General features: G+C 38.4%; 1 protein-coding gene across 4 annotated transcripts in view; it reads right to left on the bottom strand.

The window, feature by feature from the left end:
- The window catches only part of ARHGAP15 (Rho GTPase activating protein 15), a 334,404-nt gene that overhangs the window by 295,017 nt on the left and 19,250 nt on the right, over positions 1 to 20,137 (bottom strand). For all 4 annotated transcript variants that reach the window (XM_050339915.1, XM_050339913.1, XM_050339914.1 and 1 more), the window contains one exon: positions 17,073 to 17,252. In XM_050339915.1, the coding sequence (XP_050195872.1) occupies positions 17,073 to 17,237 (165 nt within the window). In that variant the 5' untranslated portion in view covers positions 17,238 to 17,252. The remainder of the gene's footprint in view (positions 1 to 17,072; positions 17,253 to 20,137) is intronic.

Genomic DNA, 20,137 nt, shown 5'->3' with positions numbered 1-20,137 from the left:
GCAATATTTATTTATGATTGAAATCAACAGGCATGGACCACCTCTGAAAATTCTGTAAGGTTCTAGCATAACATTTATTTAGTTTTCCTAAAATTTTGCCAAATATTGTTAATTTTTTCTGAAACCAGCTTCAGTACTAGATGCCACTTGACATGTTTCTAGCCATTAATAAGATGGAAAGTTCATTAACAGTTTCTTGGAAGCAAATCACGTGATTAAAAAAAATAAAATACCAAAACCCAAAAACCAAACCACAAACATAAAATGCCACCCAAAAAACAAACCACAAACATAAAATATCACCCAAAAAACAAACCACAAACATAAAATACCACAAGTATTTATCAACTGCATCACTATTGACGGCTACATCATCTTATCAGTGAGCCTGTAACAGCACAGCATCAAGATTTTAGGGATAAAACAAGGATCTTGAAATTATTCCTGCTTAGAGAGTTCAGAACTTAAGGAATTTGGAAACCTCCAGGGCACGGTGAAACATCAGTTTGGTCCAGCACCACAGGGCTTGCAGGATTCCCTTTGGTGATGCAATATATGGAGTTTCTTATAGGGAAGGTTTTATACACTGTTTAGCATTTGACTGCTTTTCACTGTGTAAAGGACCTGTCTATGCCTGTAGTGGGTGCCATTACAAAAAACCAGTCGGTTAGTCAATGTATATCAGTTTGTCACTGCACAGGTTCAGTGACTATAGATTTATCAACTGTCAAATGCACAGCGTGTCTTAGAGGTAGAGCAAAACTACCTGGACTCCACAATTTCCACGTGCTAAAATAACAAACTTGATTTTGCAGTGCTCTGCATTTGATAGAATCACCCATTTATCTGTGAGGAGAGTCACTAGGTCAAATCAAAAATGGGATATTTTGTCTCATCTATACAGGTGCACAGACAGTCAGGAAGGCAGAGCTGGAGTACTGTGCCACACTGTTTTTTTAATACCTTGCAAGTTTAAGACTCTGTTTGTGTTAAAGTGGAACACAAAGGAAGATAAATCCGCCTAAATTATAATTCCTTCAGTAATTTATTACACATTGCCATAGAAACTAGTTTGCAAACTATTTTCTGTGTGGTTCTAAAAGTATCAAAATCTAAAGGACACTGAATAAATACCCTAAAATGTTCTACTGTCTGTATACAAAGGGCCATTCACTTCCCTGCTCAAATATCCAAAATGCTCTAAATGGAGTCTGACCTAAATAAATCCTATTCCAGATTTGAAGATCATCAGATCCATTACACAAACCCATCCAGGCACAGATAGAGTGGTGGTTGTAAATGATCAGAAAAATTAGCATAAAGGCACATGTATCTCTAATAGGTTAATAAGTACAACCAGTGGGAAGTGAAAATGGTTGTTTGTGTATAGACCACTGTGAGAATTCATCTATTTATGGGGCGAATGCACAGAGAACCGTGTGATAGTGGGTTTTTTCCCTCCCTAAACTTTATTATTTTAATAATTACCGAAAGATTAAGAGTGACTCTAATGGCGTAGATGGAGTTGTCTTAAAATTGCTTGCATATGCTTGGTAAGTGATATTTTTCCGAGCCTAACACCCTCTGTTTTGTAGGTCACACGGATATCTACAGACTGTGTGGATACTGAAGGCGCTTGTCCTTCAGCCTTCTGCCTCACCACATGATTGAGCATCCATATACCTTACAACCATACACCCTGTCGAGTGTTATTCTCTTACATATCACAATTTACCTCGCTTTCTCCACTCAAACATGCAACCAAGCTGAGCAACAAGCTGCTTCAGCTGCCATGTCATTTCAGTTTTTACACATCTTCTCTTTTTATGTGTGCTCTACATCTCCGTGATGTCTCATCTCCCCATTCCACTGCCATAGGCTACAAGTCAGGAACAAAGCTCGGGCTCAATGTCAAACAGAGTGAAAATGGGAAAATATCATAGATGAGAAAATTAATGGGCACAAACACAGCTCTGAAACTTCCATCCTTGTGGGCTTTGCAACTTTCCATCATTTCTTGGCAAAATACGAAGGAGAAGGCAATAATAGTATTTCTGTAGAAAATGCCTTGCAGAGGTTTTTAACTGAGGAAAATACAAGTCCAAAAATTCAAGGTGGAAGAGTCGTGCTTGCATATTAAGAAATATAAATAATCCTGTGAAGTGTGCAATCATCCCCTTTAACCTGAAGAATTGATTTATTTCCACTCTCCACCATTTTCCTGCTGTCCCCCTTTCCCTGCTTGACCACTGTGGTTTGCAGAGGTTCACGATTCCAAAAATGCCTCAGCAATAAATAGTCCCAGGTCTAACACACAGAGATGGGCCCTGAGGCTCCTCTGCGTGAACTGAGGTCTTTTTCTCATTTAAAACGGGGAAATTTCAAGGTGAAACACACGTGAAATCTCTCTGGTCAACAGGTTTACTAATTATGTCTTTAGAACAAAAATGTTACCTTTTATCTTTTCTTATTGATTTTTTTCCCTGTGACAAAAATTTTGGGATTCCAAGGAAATTATGATGTTTGCAAGCCACATAAAAAAAAAAAAATTAAACTCACAAGCCCCCAAAACCCAATACTTTAAAAATGGATGATCCTACCCATAACAGACATGGCTGGTAAGTGATCATTAGCCATTTGGTGACTATGAAACCTAATTCATGGCCTGAGACTTTTTCAGAAATAGGGAATGAATATTTCTGTAAAAATTTAGAAGTCCCAGGGCAGAGTAATGTGAAGGGAAAAGGGGATACTTGGGTTTAATTCTCACACAGTGAGAATCTTGTTCTAGAAAACATAATACTGGTCAGAAACCTGCCTCTCTCATCCCCAAATTAGTTTATTTTTTAAAAAATAACATTCTTATTTGTATTGATCCCCCAAATCAAACACAAGAACAAATACTAATATGACAAATATTAACACTGGTATTTTATTTGGATCCAGATACTTGATTTATCAGCTAAATTATTTATTCAAGAGGTAACACCATATTTCATGTAACCCTGTTTCTTATTGCATGTAAACCCTACCTGAATATATTATGTGCAAGCTTAATAAACCTTTTCACTTTTCAATTTCAGTCCTTCATCTTTCCACTGTTTGAAACATATAATTTATTTTTTTTTGTACTAACATGCTATAACTGAGCTTAATGCAAATTGTATACGTATTTTTTAAACATATTTCAGATGAGCAAAGCAGAGTTGAAAACTGAAATGTCTCTTTTGGGGGGTGCATACATTCATGATGCAGTTTCAGCCTGTTTATTAAGTAATCATATCTGGGTACAAGTGTCAACACAATTTACGTTTTGAATAATGTGAAGCAGATAACCTCAATTAACAAGTAATTAGAGTCATTTTCCTATTAAGCAGTTTTCCTAATTGTTTTTGAAACCTGGAACTAAAATTGTAATAAATAATAAGCGGCCAAAACATGTCCCTGCATTAGCTTAATCCAGGCTCTTCCAGTGGAGCCTGGAAAAAATGCAGAAGAAATAAGGGTTGAATCCCCTTGTGATGTGGAGAAATGAGGGAAAGCCATCCCCCAATGAACACATAGAGTATGATCTCTGTTAAACTCCAGTTTATGGTAGTGCAAATTCATTTGATGCTTTATATTCTACCTTATCAGCACACTATATCTCTGTTTATGTAAAACACTAAATATAACTTGTTTCCCCAAGTAGGACAATTTATGCCTTTGCTGCTGGTCCTCAAAAAAAATTATATCTTTCACTTGGATATCAGTCTTTAAATAGATACATGTCACATGTCAGTACAATAATTGAGGTCAGAGAACATAAAAATTTCACATGTATTTCTCTGCTCACACTAGATGGTCTCATGGAAAGCACCTAGGTTGCACTCTGTCTGCCACAGCCAAGAATGGGGGAAAAAAATTATCCAGCTAAAACCAGGAAAAAAACCAGCAGCTGCTCCTCACCCTAAGCCAAAACAAACAAGTGAACTAAAAACTAACAGAAAAGCTTCACAGAAATTCTAGGAGAAAAAAGGAAAAGAGCAAGTACAATAATATGTGGCTGCCCCATCCCTGGAAGTGTCCAAGGCCAGGTTGGATGGGGCTTGAAGCCACCTGGGATAGTGGAAGGTGTCCCTGCCCATGGCAAGGGGGTGGAATGAGATGAGCTTTAAGGTCTTTTCCAACCCAAACTGTGGTTCTGTTCTCTTCACCCACAAACTCCAGCCTGAGCTAAAACCTCCTGTCCTACAGATACATTCATCAAAATTTCAGCTGGTAACAGATATCATTTTCACCTGAAGTCAAAGAAAGAGAAAGATTTCTCATAGTCCATGAAGGAACCGAGGTACCTGAGACCACTCCAAAAGGCTCTTAGTCAGTTTATATCCAGCTAGACTTCACCATCCACTCCACAAATAGACACCTGGCTGTTGTCTGTATGTCTATGGGAAATTCTGCCAGCCTTGGAAGGGTACAGGACTTCTATGTTCTCCACTTTTTATAAAATTTCAGTAAGGTAGTAAAGCAAAATGAGGCCCCTACAAATAAAAATTGAAAACCTTAGGAAGATACCCTGAGAAATTCCAGGAAAAGCTGGCAGCTAGGAAGGACATGAGCTGTTCAGAAGGAATACAAACATTTAAATAACATAACTTGCTGGAAATTAGGCTTTGTGAGAAGTCCCATTGATTTCTTTTAAGTCGTTTTATTAAAAGGTCTATTAATGCTTGGCTTGCACTTTGTGGCCATGAGAGATGTTGGAACGAAGAGCTATCAAAGGTGGCTATCAAAGTTTTTTTTTCCCCATTTAACTTTTTCTAACTATTAAGCTGCTCATTTTGTGGAGACAATCATTAGTGTCTTTAATGTGAAACAAAGCTTCTGGATAAGAGCTGCTAGCTGAAGATCAATATGAAAGATATCATTTCAGTTACAGCTTTAATAACTGTAACAATAGGGAGCCTGGCATCGCTGGCTTTATGCATTAATGTAATTTAGAATCTACCAGGTACAAATCTTATCAAACATTAGCAGTGGCTGCATTGGGATTTTCTAGGTAAGGAAACTGTGTGATAAATGGGAAGTATTTGAAAGGTGAACTTTCATGTAATCAGGCTCATCTGCCATAAAAACATGAAAGAATTTACATGAAGAAAAAGAAATAAATAAACCAAACGAGATTCTTGGAAAATGATGGTGGCTTTTAAGGAACTAGTGGTGCGTGTGCTCAGAGTGCACTAGGATGTCTCTCTTGTTTATATCAACATAAAATATGACCCACAAAACTAGAGGATTAGGAATTTCAGCCAAATGCAGTGTAACTAAAGATTTTCTACAAACTACCATATGTAAAAACCTGCACCTACCTGGACGTGCAGTCAGTTAAACCCCAAAACAGACAAGGAGATTTTTCCCTGGCTGCCAAGAAAGCACTAGCACTTCAGACCAGGAGCACAACCCTTCCTCCAGCTCCACTCAGCTGCAGCAAATTCACCATTCCCACCCCTTTTCTTCCAGCCCACCTGTCTCCAAATTCCTCTGCTCCCTACTTGCTCCATGCTTTTCACTTTGGGGCCCATTGCCTCAACCTTTCCCAGGCTTTGGAGATTTGCATGATTGTGTCAACCTTGTGCTTCTGAAACAGTTTATCTAAAACCATGTTATTTCTTCTCACAGCTCTTTAATTTTTTGGTAAAAAAAAAAAAAAACATCACCTCCCCCTCTACCAAAAGAAAAAAAAAAATCAGGCCTGAAAATTATAAAACACTAATTTTGGATCTTCCCTGCAAAGTTATTCTTAAAACCTGATGCAACCAATTGGCAGTTCTTTAAACAATTTGTTTAACTTGTGTCCAAATGTCTTCAGGTTTTAGTGCTTACAGGTGGCCACTTTAGATTTACACTTTAATTTTGAGAAAGATCTAAACTGGGAACAGTGAATTTTCAGTTTATCATTTGCTGATAAAAAATGGAAAGCTCAAAGTTAAAGTAGCCAACTACTGAGAAGAGTTGGCACCTGGCATTTTAATTTTTAAACACTGGGGTTTTTTGTGTAATGAGGTTATAAAGCAAGAGTCTGACTTCAGGACCACAATCAAGAAGAATGAGCTCCTAAGGATGAAAGAACCACTGACGGGAAGCTCAGTTGGTCCAAAATCCAGGTTTGGTCCAAATAAACACAGAAAAGTTTGGATGCTCGTCTGGGTTTTCTACCTGCCTCGGGGCTAGAGATGTCATGAGAACAGATTCGCTCATCACAGCTGCAGCACTTCCCGTTCTGGCCATGGATGAAATATCCAGGAGAACAATCTTTCTTGCAGAGCTCTGGGGCAGGGGAGGGAAGTGAGGAAAATGGGACCGGCTATTTCGCAATCTTTCAAACTGGATTCCAAATCTGGGGGAAGACTCAGAGATTAGAAAGGATGGCAATTTTTTTGCTTTGCTCGGGTTTTGGCTGTACTCTTAAATGCAACTTTTTACTGTAACTGTCAGAATGTGTGGCAGCTCAGATAGTCAATAATCACAAAAAGAAAGGCATAACTTCTTCTAAAGTAGGCATATTCAGTGCTGTCCTAAAAAAAACCACATACATTTAGTTGTATTGGTCTATAAAATACACAGAAATCTGGGGTGTTTCCCCCCCCCTCCCCAGGCTTTACATTGAAAAAGGAAGCTCTTTTTTACTCTTAAGGTGTCAGGTCTTGAGACCTTTGAAGGGGAAGGTTTCAACCCATCTGTGTGCATGCACTCCCTTAACTACAAAATCATGGATGATAAAAACCTATTTCCATTCAGGCTAAGAACCTCAGCAAATGAGAAATCAAACAGAAAATAAAATATTACCATGTTAATACAACCAGATAGGATCCTGAGGAAAAAAATAAAAAAAAGAAAAAAAGGTTGGCTTCAAATGGAATTTGATCTGATTTAGGGCAGGAGAGTGCTGCTGTCAACTATTTGTCTAAGAATAGGCACGTTGCCTAACAAGGACACTCTGTTTTAAAACCCCTTCTCAGCGCATTAAACAACATTCAGCAAGCGTGTCTGTACATAGTGCAATAGCACATGTATTTAGGGCATGCACAAAATAATTTGATCCCCATTTCATCGCATTGGTAGCGTAATTATTTCACTGCAGTAATAAAACAAACAAAAAAACCCTGGTTCTTTACCTCTCCTGTCATGTTGCATCGGGTCACTCTGTGCCACATGATGTGATATCATGTAGCTCAATGCAAGGAGACACATGTCCCTTCTCATTGGAAATTTAAAGAAATGGAGCTTACTTTTCCCCTGTGGGAAACTATGCAGGTCAGGTGCCCACGACTAGCTATGGGATGTTTGATATAATCTCAGTTTCAGTACCTACATATTTCAAATCTGACGGCATTTTGAAAGGAAACGCGTTAGATGCCACAATTCAGCTGTAATACAGTACTTAATAAAGATAGCGTAGAAGGAATATAATTCCACAGCTTATGTTCCTTGTCACGGTGTGCACTGACACAGATTGCCAAAGAGGCTCCTTTAAACAACACTTTCAGACATACTTTTTGAAATATACAGTGTTTTATACCCTAACCCTCAGAGAAACCTAATGCCGCTGAAAGCACATGGGGATAGAGTCAAGGGAACAGAACTGATTAATGATGAAGCCAAAATAAGACCTTTTTCTGGTGAAAAATACTCAAACAGTTAAGCACAGAGAATAAAGATAAGGAGAATGTACAGGACCTGGGGCCAAGTTCTCCTCTCAGTTACACCAGCATAATTGTGGAAGAATTCTATTTCAATTAATAGATTTAATATGATGAGAATAGAATTATCTATGTAAAGAGCATGATTGAAACGTAACAGCTGACCCAGGTTTGAGGCACCATCTTTAATGTGTGCAAAGGAAATATGCATCATCCACTGTCCTGTTTTACAGGTAGAGAAACAGAAACAAGAAGTAAAAATCCCTTGGCAGGTCAGTGTCCCAGCTGGGACCAGGGAAACCTGACAAATTCCAGTCCAACTCCTTTTCCAATTGGTTGCAATAAATAAACACAACTGAAGGCTATCTTGGAAACCAAGTGATATATTTTATATATATATATATATATATATAAAATATTATCTTTCTAACACCATGACATTCATCTATCTCATTCCTGAGTCAAAAAGATGTAACTTTATAGTGCACTGTGTTTTTTAGCATCAGGGTAGTAATTTCAGTGCCATTAACATGGCTGTATATTCGAGTGCCACTGTTTACAGGATAAAAGTGCAGAAAAATTAGAAGCCTGAGGAACACAATCAGAACAGATGCAGGAAATAAGTTTTCCCAGTAAAAATAAGTTTTTCCTACTATTAAAAACAAGGATGTATGGTATGGACTATGAGATATTGATAATGCTACAGCAATTCGAACCAGATGTTAAATTACAGAAAACAATATTATTTAGGGGGTTCTGGTTAGGTAAAACCTCATGACTAGGTTTTCTTTGTCTGCTCCATTGACTTACCAGAACAGCTGAAAGGCTACGTTCTGAAGAGTTTTGGAACAAGTAAGTTTTGAGCTACAAACACCTGATCCAACTCCATGGTGGTCCTTTGATTTTTAACAAGCTAAGGCAAAGGAAAGAAACATTTGAAGATCATAAAATTTACCTAATTTCATCAATTATTGCAAATTTTTGCTAATAAGGATGATGGGGTGGTGTCTTTTCTTCCTTGTTGGTTCCACAGCCCCAGCCCCCAGTTGTGCCTGAGAAATGACAACCTCAGTGTATACCTGTATTTAGCTCTTAAACAAGTCATCACATCTTATGAAATGTGACCCAAAACTGATATTATCATAAATTTACACTGCTATCCTATAGATGACAGTAAAATCAAGAATTATAAAATTAGAAACACATATTTACCCCTTGCCATTCCCTGTGTTTTCTGAAGCATTACTAAAAATAACTTAGAAAATATTTTCTGAGTGTTTCTTTATCCCCTTTTCTCTCCATGCCTTGGTGTCCCCAGATGGAGGTTGGAACTCTGGTCAGATATCTTAGAGGGTGAGTAGAGTGTTTCTAGTCCTGCCCCAAGCTCTCACAAGGTCCTGCCCCAAGCAGTGATGCCCCAAAGCACCAGATCCTTGAGAAGAACCAGTGCTGGCATCTCATGTCTCCACAGCTCCTACCAACATCCCAGACAAAAAAGGGCTGCGAAGAGATGAAAAGAAAATACGGAACAAAAGAAGTGGAGCATTGGTTTTAGATGGTAAATTATATAATATTTTCATAGCCAAGCTTTCTTTATGTTTCCCCCTCAAGACATACATTACAACAGAGGGAAGTGACACATCTGAAGAAAAAGAAAAACAAACCCTTTAATTTTTTAACCCTTTTTTAGTTTGTCCTAGCAGCTTAAAAATATTTTTAATATGTTTACACTATGCTTTCTATAAAACTCAAAAGGATTCTGTAGACTTCGAGGAATGCATTGGTCCTGTCATACACTCCCCCAAATTGTAGAAAACTCTATTGCTAATGCTAATGTTACATTTTTTCACTGGGTGCTAGGAGAACAACAGGGAGAGATGCAAAACTTCCCAGCAGCGCATTCAGTCAGGAAGGAATTTTATACTGAGCATCCCTTCAAATAATTCTACTTTCAAGTGCTGGATGATGGGAACACAGCTCTTTTCTAGCGAGCATCTGCCCAAATTTTAAATGGAAAAAAAAAAAAAAAAAAAGGGGAATGGAAAAGGGGGGGGGGGGGGAAAAAAAAAAAAAAAAAAAAAAAAGGCGTTTGTCACAGGGCTGTGGGTCTGTGGCATCATCTGCTCCACCTGTAATCTCTGGTGCTGCTCTGCCCCCTGGTGCTGCCGCGGCCGCAGAGCAGCCCGCGCCCTTGCGCGGGGACCGCCCGCAGAGCATCCCCCACTGTCACTTCTCACTTCTCCCGCAAGTTCAAGGTCAGTGCCTAGCTATTTTCAGCTCATCTCTTCTTGATCCATGCAGAGAAATGACAAGGTAACGTGATTTGGGGTCAGCTGTATTACAGGAACCGTTACATAAACGGAGAAAGTGGAAATCAATCCCGGCTGACAGTGTCTTCGGGATAATCAGCGCTCACTCCATGCCGCTGTCAGCTCTCCTGCATCAAACACCATGTTACTTCTGTCACATCTCCTTAACAAAACCAGAGTCTCACTTTTGGCAAAGTAAATAAATATTTCACTTGGGCTTGCATTTAATTCATTGTTTAGAGAACTTTAACACTTTGGACTTGCAATGAGTCCCTGTTTGGAGGAGAAAAGACGGTTTATCCTGTCAGGTCCATTACTGCCTGCAAAGGGCGCTGGCAAAGATACAGCCCACTCTTATGAAACACCCCATCCCTCATATTTTGTGCTTGATTTCTTTAAGCAGACGATTGTCCTCCAAATCTCCGTTACCGAGCAGACCTCGCCTTCCCAAAGTGCTTTACCTAACCCACGGTCATCCTCACCCTCACCCCAAACCCCGTCACAGCCTCCCCGCTAACGTTTCAGGACACCTTCCTCAATTTGTCTGATTATTATTACTTTATCTGAACCATTTCCTCCCCTAACTAGACATCTTCCCTAACGCAGAATTATGAACATATCATTTCACAAGATGTGCCGCGTTAGCCGCGTCTCGGTGACAGCACATGGTATGTCAGTTTAGGGGAGAGAGCAGCGATTCTATCCCACCCACCTTGTGCTCCCATGGAACCGCCGAGCCCGCAGTGCTCCGCCGAAGAACAATTTACCATAATATTAGTTGTCAGTAAATTCAAAGACGGAACTCCTAAAGCTATAAAATGGATTAGAAGCAATTTAAAAAAGAATTAACAAACTAGAGTAAGAGTATACTGTCAACAAACAAATGCTTCATCATAGCACTGTAATTTGGAATTTTAATTACCCCTCTGCTTCTGTAACAAAACAATGTCTGAACTGGCAGCCATTTGAATCTCTCACAGGTCATTGAGCATTCTAGTTAATTACTCTATGAATAGCCTGTTTTTCTCCCCTCTGGAAACACGTTTCTAATGGCAGTCAAGGTCTGACAAATGTGTCATCTACATAATTAGCTAGGAAGCAACACAAAACATTAAACATGCTTTGTGCCGACAACTATCAAAACATTTCATTTGTTGTCAATTATTCATTACTTTGTAGGTTCTGAAGGGGTTGTTATTATGAAAATAAGTCCAGATGCTAACAAGGTTAGAGTTTTTCATTCAAATTAGTAATCAGAGGACTAACTTTAAAAAATGTTTCCTATGTACGTTTATGGCAGCGTTCAATCAGCACTAAATTATAAACGAATTTAGCTAAGTTCAAGTTAAAATAGCCATGGCAGAGCACATACACTAATTTGTAGAGTTGCAGCTCTCTTTGAAGTTTTAGGATCTAAGCTGAAGTAGCAAACTTTCAGAACCTTTGGCAAGACTAATTTGTGCTTGGTAAATAGAGTAAAGATTTTCACAGCGTGAGATAATGTAAGATTGCAAAAAAAAAAAAAAAAAAAATGGAGGGGGGGGACCTGGAGGTTTTTGAACCTTTTTCTACCCTTCTGTCACACTGAGTAAAAGTCAAAATCAGCAATTCCGACTCATATAATATCTCGTCTGAACTTCAGTTTGGCTTAACAAGGAAGCCAAACCAGTTACATTCACCACTCCTTTAATAGAGCTGAAATGAATTTATCCTCGCTTTTAAGAAGAAATAGGTGCTGGTTATTTCTTTCTTCTATGATCTCATTATGCTGCTGCCTATCAAGCAGCTGAAATGGTACAGTGAAACTGTGGGGAGGAGAATTAAACAGGGAGTCAAACAATAAAATTAACTTTTTCCTTTTTAGCCAAGATTATTTCAGTTGAAGGGCTATGATGCAAGTGTACAATAAGGGCTACCTTCTCAAGGGGCTTATTTAAATAAATAAAAAGGAAAAAAAATATTATTCAGAAAAGCAAAAGAATTGTTCTGAGCCTGAAAATACGACTACACACAAAATGTTGGTCCTGGAAAAAGGTTGGGAGGTGACCTGCATTGCTCCATTGAGAAAAAATCACTTATTGAAGGTAAACTGAGCCCTAATATAGTCTCATGCATTGATATTCTATTTTTGGGGTCTAATCAAAGGACTTTATGGTATGTAGAGCATCCATGAGCACATAGGGGCACATCTGTGCAGGCTGAGGGCCTCTGCTCTGGAGATGGAGCAGCTCCTCACGTGGGGAGCAAGGGACACACACACTGAGATGGATGAAAAACTGGATCAAGGACCGAAGGAGACAGTCTGTGAGCACAACATGAGCAGATCTAGGTTTTCAAAGCACAAAACCAGTCTGAGTACAGGAAGGGGACATATGACACACTTCATTTCTCATTTTCCTGCACTGGAAAGGGGAACGACTAACGTTACACAACAGATTTTTTTTTTTTAAATTTTTTTTTTTTAGCAATATTTATGTTCAAGAAGTAAAACTGGACTGTGTTTTTATGGATTGACTGCTTTCATACCTACCCTGAAATATTTGGAGCAAGCAAGGTGTAAGCTTGCATTTATTAACAATTCCCACACTTGTCATGGGAAGTTCATGCATTTTTATATATGGGAAGCTCATATATTTTTCTATATCTGTCCCAGTGCTATTATATGATTTAAAGGGAACACAGCTTTTTCCTTATAGAGATGAACACAGATGCATCTGTAACAGACTAGTGTATGATGATAAAATTTGCAGAGAATAAAGCATGGCCAGTCAAGGATTTGATCACAAATAAGAGAATATTTTTCACAATTATGACAGGAGAAGTTTTTCTGCTTTTAGAAATATTTTGTCAAGATTTGTTTTTTTCCTCCAGGAAAAAAAAAAGTAAACTGGGGAAAGGAAAAAAGAGCTATCCTCAAAAACTTTCCCTAAATAAACTCCACTATAAAAGAAGCTCTGATGATCTCTGAGAGATTGAAATAATCCCTTTTTCAGCTAAAACTACCGATAGCAATGAAACTGAAAATACTCAAAAAGAGGGCTGGAGACTGTCTTGTAATTAACATTAAACAGATAACATATTTACAAGGAAGTCAAAATATTTTGGAAGCCGATAATCCTGTAAGCCTTAACGTGGTATAAAAACAACAAATAAATGCAAAGTGTTACTGTTACACATGCCTGCCTGATCAATGGTTTTCACATATTGATCTATAAATGGAGTTGACAGTCTGTGTTGGCTGCACATTTTCCAAGCAGCTCTATTTTTGTACAAAACCAATACGGGCAATTACCTTTGTTTGAGATGCCAAGTCTTATCAATTCAATGTGATTTAGTGTCATTTTAATTAAATATCAGGATCTACTTCAGGACAATCTATACAAACAAAGCCTCAAACTTGACTATAAGCTTGATTTGAAGTAAACACGTACAAGCCCTGCAATTTCAAAATATGGCTCAAAAACTCTGCTAAACAGAAGGCTTATATTTTTAGCAAATTTATTTCTGTCTTTTTGGCTAGCCATAACTTTGGCAAGTGTTCTATGATCACAGGAGTAAGAAACAAAAGAAGATTGCTTCCTGTTTCTCTGATAATGTATTAGAGAGATAAATAAACCTACCAGTTTGTTTAACCTAATCAGAGAAAGCTCTAATACATTAACATTTTGGAATGTCTAAATAGGTTCTAATTCTTAATATAGACACCAATAAAAAAGACATTTCATTGTTTGAAGTTGTTCTGAATGAAGCAAAATGCACTTCCCTGGGGCTTAACACATGAAAATAGCAAATATTCATTTACACTGCTAGTTCAGACACTACCATTAAGCACAGAAAGAGCCCACTCTTGCCACAGTCTGTGTCCAGCTTCGTGATTTGTGTTCTTTAAACTCTACATTAATATCAGTTTCAACCTTTGCACAAGGCTCAAGCATTTCCATCAGAACGATTAACATGAACACCCAAGAATCTCTGGCACGGTTTAGGTCGTGCATCCCACATTTGCATCCGCACCACTATAAAGTGCTCAAGTGCACATGGCCCTACTGATGTACCATGCACATCCTTCTTTGTCACACCACAGAAAATAATCTGCCCACCTTCAAAAGTATAGCCCCAGGTGTGCTGACAAGCGCCACAGCAAATGCTTGAGAATACAGCAAATCCCTGAGAGAAAATTAGGTATTTTCTTCTCTATAAATCACCAGTCGTCTTTCTACTTTTGTGTTTGGTTTTTTGCCCTTTATTGTCCAGAGTAGGCTTTTTTTTTTTTTCTTCTGAATAGATTTTAGAAACCTATATTTCTATTGACTGTTCAATATGTGCCAAATGCTGATTGCCTTAATCCACTAAAGTAGGTAGGTTTTGCATAAGTTGAATAAAAAGGATTTGACCCATTTATTAGTAGAACAGAGTACACTGCACACACCAAATATGGGCAGTGAAAGAGTAATATGGAGTCCTTTATTCAGCTGTTTCTAGGTTTTCAAAAGAAAAATCTTTCCAATAATAGGATAAAAATATTCAGTCAATGAAAAATAGAAAATAAGCATAATCAATGGATACCTCATAGACTATATTCATCATCTAAAGACAGACAGTGAAAATAGAAAATTTCCAAATAGACCAGGATAAATTTATCTTTTAGCACAAAATTATTAGTGTTGATTGATATACTGGTAATATGTATCTTTTAGCAGGGATCTGTGTGCCTTTAAATGGAAGAGTGAAGACTGCATGTAGAAGTACCATGGAGAAGACTGTCTCAAATTTTAAAGCAATATTACTAAATTTATATATATATGTGTGTCTGTGTGTGTGTATCACTTGGATTTTTCTTTTTCAAGACACTTGGATGGACAGAAGATACTCCCCTCTATTACTTTTCCCAAAATCCTTCACCAGTCACACGCACAGGCATGTCAGCACAGGGCTGATACACACAACTGATATTTCCCTGCTCTTTTAAATTGAATCTCGCTGCATTTAAAGCCTGTATTTGAAAATGTTTGGATCGGCAGGAATTTTGCTTTTACTTTGGGCGTTAGCAAACAACTTTAAGAGGCTTATTCGAGTAAATACGCCCAAACACTTTCAGTCTGTCAATATCCAGTCAGAAAATTCTGCATGGCAAAAAGAGATGAAAAGAATGGAAATAGAAAAGGAAATTAGTAGCATGGCAAGCTTTCAGTCTATTATGCCAGAGCCAAGTTTGCTTGGTAAAATGACATATACTCGGTAAAATTCCGCTTTTATATAATTAGCTACTAAACAAATGTAACACAAAGCAACTTTTCAGCTCCCAGCCAATGCACATATATTGTACCTGCTATGGTTATTGGAATGCAGCAGTGAATATTTATGTCTAATTTAACTTTTTAGAGCCCTTGCTCTGTAACAGTCCAGCATACTATCCCCCAAACTAAAGTTATGTAACAAGGTAATATCAACAATGAGAAACTGCATGATAAAATCCTGCCCAAAAGTGAAAAATGCTAATTTTGTCTCATTTAGCAGCTGGATACAGAAATGCTCATTAGTTTTAAGAGGGTTAATCCTTTTAACTTTTGCATATTGATATGCCAATTATGCCTAATTGTACAAGAGGCATCAGTCAAGGTAATAGTGCATAAACACATGAAAGTTATTAAGTACATCCCAACATGTAATAAAGTAGGTGTTAATTGGTAGCTGAGTTCTGCAGGCTATTGAGGTGGATAATTCATTGAGAGATGGATCACTTGTAATTTCTCTACATAATTCCTTTTGCAGTCTCATGCTGTGATGTTTTCATGCTTGTCAAAAACAACTGCAGCCTAGTGCCTTTTGTTAAACACAGCCAATAAAATGTTAGGCATCATTAAATATACTTAACTTTTAAACTTTTTCAAAGGTACAGTTCTTCCTCATAATACAGTACAGTATTCCCAGTAAATTATTATAAGCAGTGTTCCAGGTTTGTGGTGGAGGAAACATTTCACGTCAGATAAAAGGAGTAAACATGTGCAGTGTGTCTGAGGCAAAGGCTATAATTTAAATGGAGTATGTTATCAGCTGCTAAGATCTAACCAGATTTTTCTCTCCCAAAATATAAGGTGAAATGGGTTGTTATACCAGAGAAATTAATGAGTAGAATGACATATTTCTAAATAAATCTGAATTTTGAGTAAAAAGGGAAGAAAATGTAGAAGGTCTTGTAGTGTTCCTCCATTCCATAACTTTGTCAGAAAGCTGAATGTTTCATAGGAATCCATTACATCAACAAAACAAAAAATTAATGGTTGGCACGGTTGTGGGAAGTGACTGAGACCTGGGACTCTGTCCCCAGCTAACAGAGTTTTCTCCCTCATTTGCATTCTCTGAGAACAAAATGGATCTGGAGTCCAAAAAGTGGCTAGCATTGCATAAATAATTTTGTAACATCATATGGCCTCAGCTGCAAGTTGCCACCATTATGAAAGAAAATTAACCAGGGGAGACTCATACCAATCAGTTTGTTTAGTAGCTCAGAAGGAGTACCGGGGCAGGGACACAACTGGCAATAGAGTTCATCACTAACTATTTAATTTCAAAAAAAAAAAAAATGGTAATGGGTAGAAAATGACTCAACTCCTTCAACTCTGTCAACTATTGAAACAATAAGTTCAGTGTCTGATTTTTGTACAATTCATTCAGCCTTAAAACAAGACCTGTATTTGTTACAAAGTTGTTATTTACTTGCAGAGCAGAAATTTGCATTTTCTTTTGTCTGTTTTTAAAGTCTGCCTTTTGAGAAACCGTGACATATATCTGGCACTGTAAGCACTACTCTCTACAGCAGTCTTACTTACGTATTGTTTCAACTGAGGGTAGAAATGCTGAGTAGATGTTATGATCATGGCCACCAAAGCCAAATTCTGCCTTTCATTGAAGGAAAATTGTTATTCCAGTACCTGGCCATACTCCTAAAAACATATTACTGACTTTAAACACCTCCTTTCAAGGGATGATCATGAAGCCAATATCTTAACACACGTGAGATAATTCTCTAGATTTTTAAAAGTTGGAAGACTGAGAAAATATTAGAGGTGTTTTTACTTACAGGCTCGGCGACTTTCAAATTGTCAGACAGAATCATAGATTTGCTTTGGCTCAGTCTATCGTGGTGACTGTTGGCATTTTTGATCCTCATTTGAACAGCTCCTGTACTGTGGTGGGAAGGATTAGGCTTTTCAGAGGCTGTATCGGAAGTTGAAGACCTTTCCATGGTTACTGGGTTGACCTGAACAACATAAAACAAGAGCATTAGTCTGGGGACTCCTCATACAAAAGTGTATCAATGCCAGTTCTCTGTCACTGTAGCCAGCAGAAGAAGCTGAGTTATCTCGCTGGCAAGATCTTGATCATCTTTGAACACCAGGATAACTATCAGCTGCGTCAGCCTGTAGTTTTTATTATTGTCCTTATCACTCACACATCCAAACTGCCTTGGAAGAGTTAGTTTATGTAAAAGATTATCCTTATCTCAAAAGCCATTCTCCTCCATGGTGTAATCTCCCTGCAAGCCTCTGTTACGTCCAGCTGGCAGCCACTACACTTTGTCTTTGGCCCTGCTCACACGACACATTTTAAATCTTGCAAAGGAAAACGACACGCTGTGAAGCCAATTAACATATCTTACCTCCACAGTTCCACACGTTCGTGCTACAAGTGCATCTCAGGGCCACACTGCAACCCTGCTAGAGTCAGATTCAAACCCAGAGCTAATAAAATTTCCCTTGGTTTTTACAATTCTCCAACTGCACAGGTGGGATTTTTGTTTCTCTATCCATTTCTAAAATTTGAGATCGAGAAATGGTGGAACACATCAGCTCTCAAGCCCTTGGAGGGATTGGGGGGAACTTAGAATGGCCACAGTCTCCAGCAGTGCTGCTGTTCAACCTCCAGTTTTGGTGTTAGAACAACTCATCAAACTCCATTCTAGCGATTCAGTGTCCCCAAATATTTTTCATAAGCAAAAGTTGCTTTATATTTCCTGTACAAAACATCAATACATCGATCTACAACACTTGCTCTTTTTTCCTCCCCCCTTGTTCACCCTGGAGCTACTACTATATGTAAATCATGAGTAAAGTAATATGCTAAGAGTCATAAGAAAACTGACTCTTTATGGTTTTATGTAACCTCACGAGAAAATGTGTAAGGAAGAGATACTACATAAACAGAAATACCTGGTTTCCCAACTATGGAGCCAGGGAAATGGAAATCCATTAAGTGCAGTTATAATATAAATTGTTGAAAAATCAACATTTTCCAAATGGGTCGAAGAGCACAACTATTTTAGCAACATCTCCCCAACCTCTGAAGACTCTAAAAGATTAAATTCCCTGATTTCAAGAAAGCCCATTGCAGTGCAGGCACGGGAGCAGAAGAGGATACAGTCCTGGTGTGAAGATGGGAGAGAGATGAGGAGCTGTGCTGCTTGTCTCTGGGCAGGACCATGGACACTGTGCCATTAGAAGGACACAATTCCCATAGGTTCAACCTCTCCTGGCACTGATAAAACCATTCCTTACAGGAAACTTCCTCAGATGTGGAGGATGATAATGAGAGGTCATGCGGTCAGAATGACTGAGGTTGGAGGAGACCTCAGTAGGTCATTTGTTCCAACCCCTCTGCTCAAGCAGGACCACCTAGAGATGGTTTCCCAGGACCATGTTCAGAAGTTTTTTCATAGAATCACAGACTAGTTTGGATTAGAAGAGACCTTAAAGATCATATAGTTCCAACACCCTTGATGCAAGCAGGGACCTTCAGGGGAATTTAAACTCATTCAGCCAGATATATGGAAACAAGAGGAATCACAGCACTCTTGAAGAGAGAAATAATAATAAGAAAGCATTTTAATATTAGCCATTACTCACTCAACATGATGTGTGTGTCATGACAGAAACACTGAATTTAGTAACAGAAAAAGTAAAGCTTACACCCACTGGCTGTTTCCTTCATTGAATCAGTTACTCAAGAATCACAGAAGTTGAAACCCTTATGAGAAAAATTAGATTAAAGCTGTTTCCAGTTACTCAGGAGCATGCATTATTGCTGCAGAGCTGGTGTATGACACTGGAGAAAACTCTTTGCATGGTCCTTTGGTGGACAGCACTGTGTGTTCTCCCTCTCCAAGACACCCCTCACCACCCTTCAGAGCAGTCAGCACCTAAATCCATGTCACAGGGACACTCTGCCATTTTGGCAGTAAGGACTGCAGCTGCTCTAAGTGGGAAATGGTTTTTTTTCCTCCTCCTAAACTTGGAGAGTCAAACCATTTTGTGTTTCATGTTGGTATCAAATCAAAATCGCTTCTCAACAGATTTTCAGTAGGCTCCAGGCTGGAGAGCTGATCAGACTCGAGAGACGAGAGCAACACTGGCTCTGTCACAGATCCAATGTTTGGCTGGAGCACATCACTCAGATTTTCTTCTGAAATCTCCCACCTATAAAACTCTGACGTATCCCTTCTTGGGAGCATCATGAGTTTTAATTAGGTACTCTCTGTCTGGTGTTGCCAGTACATGATTTGTGCTATAAAAAAGTTTAATAGTGTGACAAAGTCATCCCCTGGATCTGAAGTAGGAACACAGCCAGTAAATGACAGGTCTGCAACAACTCCTGAAAGTTTTAACTGTAATCTCATTGAACCTTAGGTAATTTTCCTGAAAACTGAAGCTAATTTGCACACACCAGAGTATTATAAGGTGACTTTCTTGAATACCAAAATTACAGAAACCACCATAAATGAAAAAAAAAACCAAATCTGAACATTTCCACCATATTTGTCTCAGTGTGAAAACAGTAAGATCCTGCAGGATATGAAGGAGGTCTTGTAGAATAAGAAAGAAAGGTACAGGTCACAAAAGTTGCTTCCTTGGGATTTTCAGGTAGGAATCCTCTGCTGTCCAGACTCCATTCAGACTCCAGACAGAGTCACCAGCCCTACATGCCAGTAGATGGCACCCGGAATATGAGCTCCACAAATGCAACAGCATCACATTTGCATTTGCAAGAAGAATTTGGTAATCCTCACACACTGCCCTGCTTTTTTTTTTTTTTTTTTTTTCATTTTTTAAAAATAACAGAGGGAAAGATCATCAGGAAACAGATAAAATA

Source organism: Myiozetetes cayanensis, unplaced genomic scaffold (assembly GCF_022539395.1).
Source record: "Myiozetetes cayanensis isolate MyiCay16 unplaced genomic scaffold, myiCay2020 scf9, whole genome shotgun sequence".
In the NCBI taxonomy this organism is placed as follows: Eukaryota; Metazoa; Chordata; class Aves; order Passeriformes; family Tyrannidae; genus Myiozetetes; species Myiozetetes cayanensis.
Note: the sequence above shows the minus strand (reverse complement) of the source record. Positions and strands in the feature narration are given on the sequence as shown.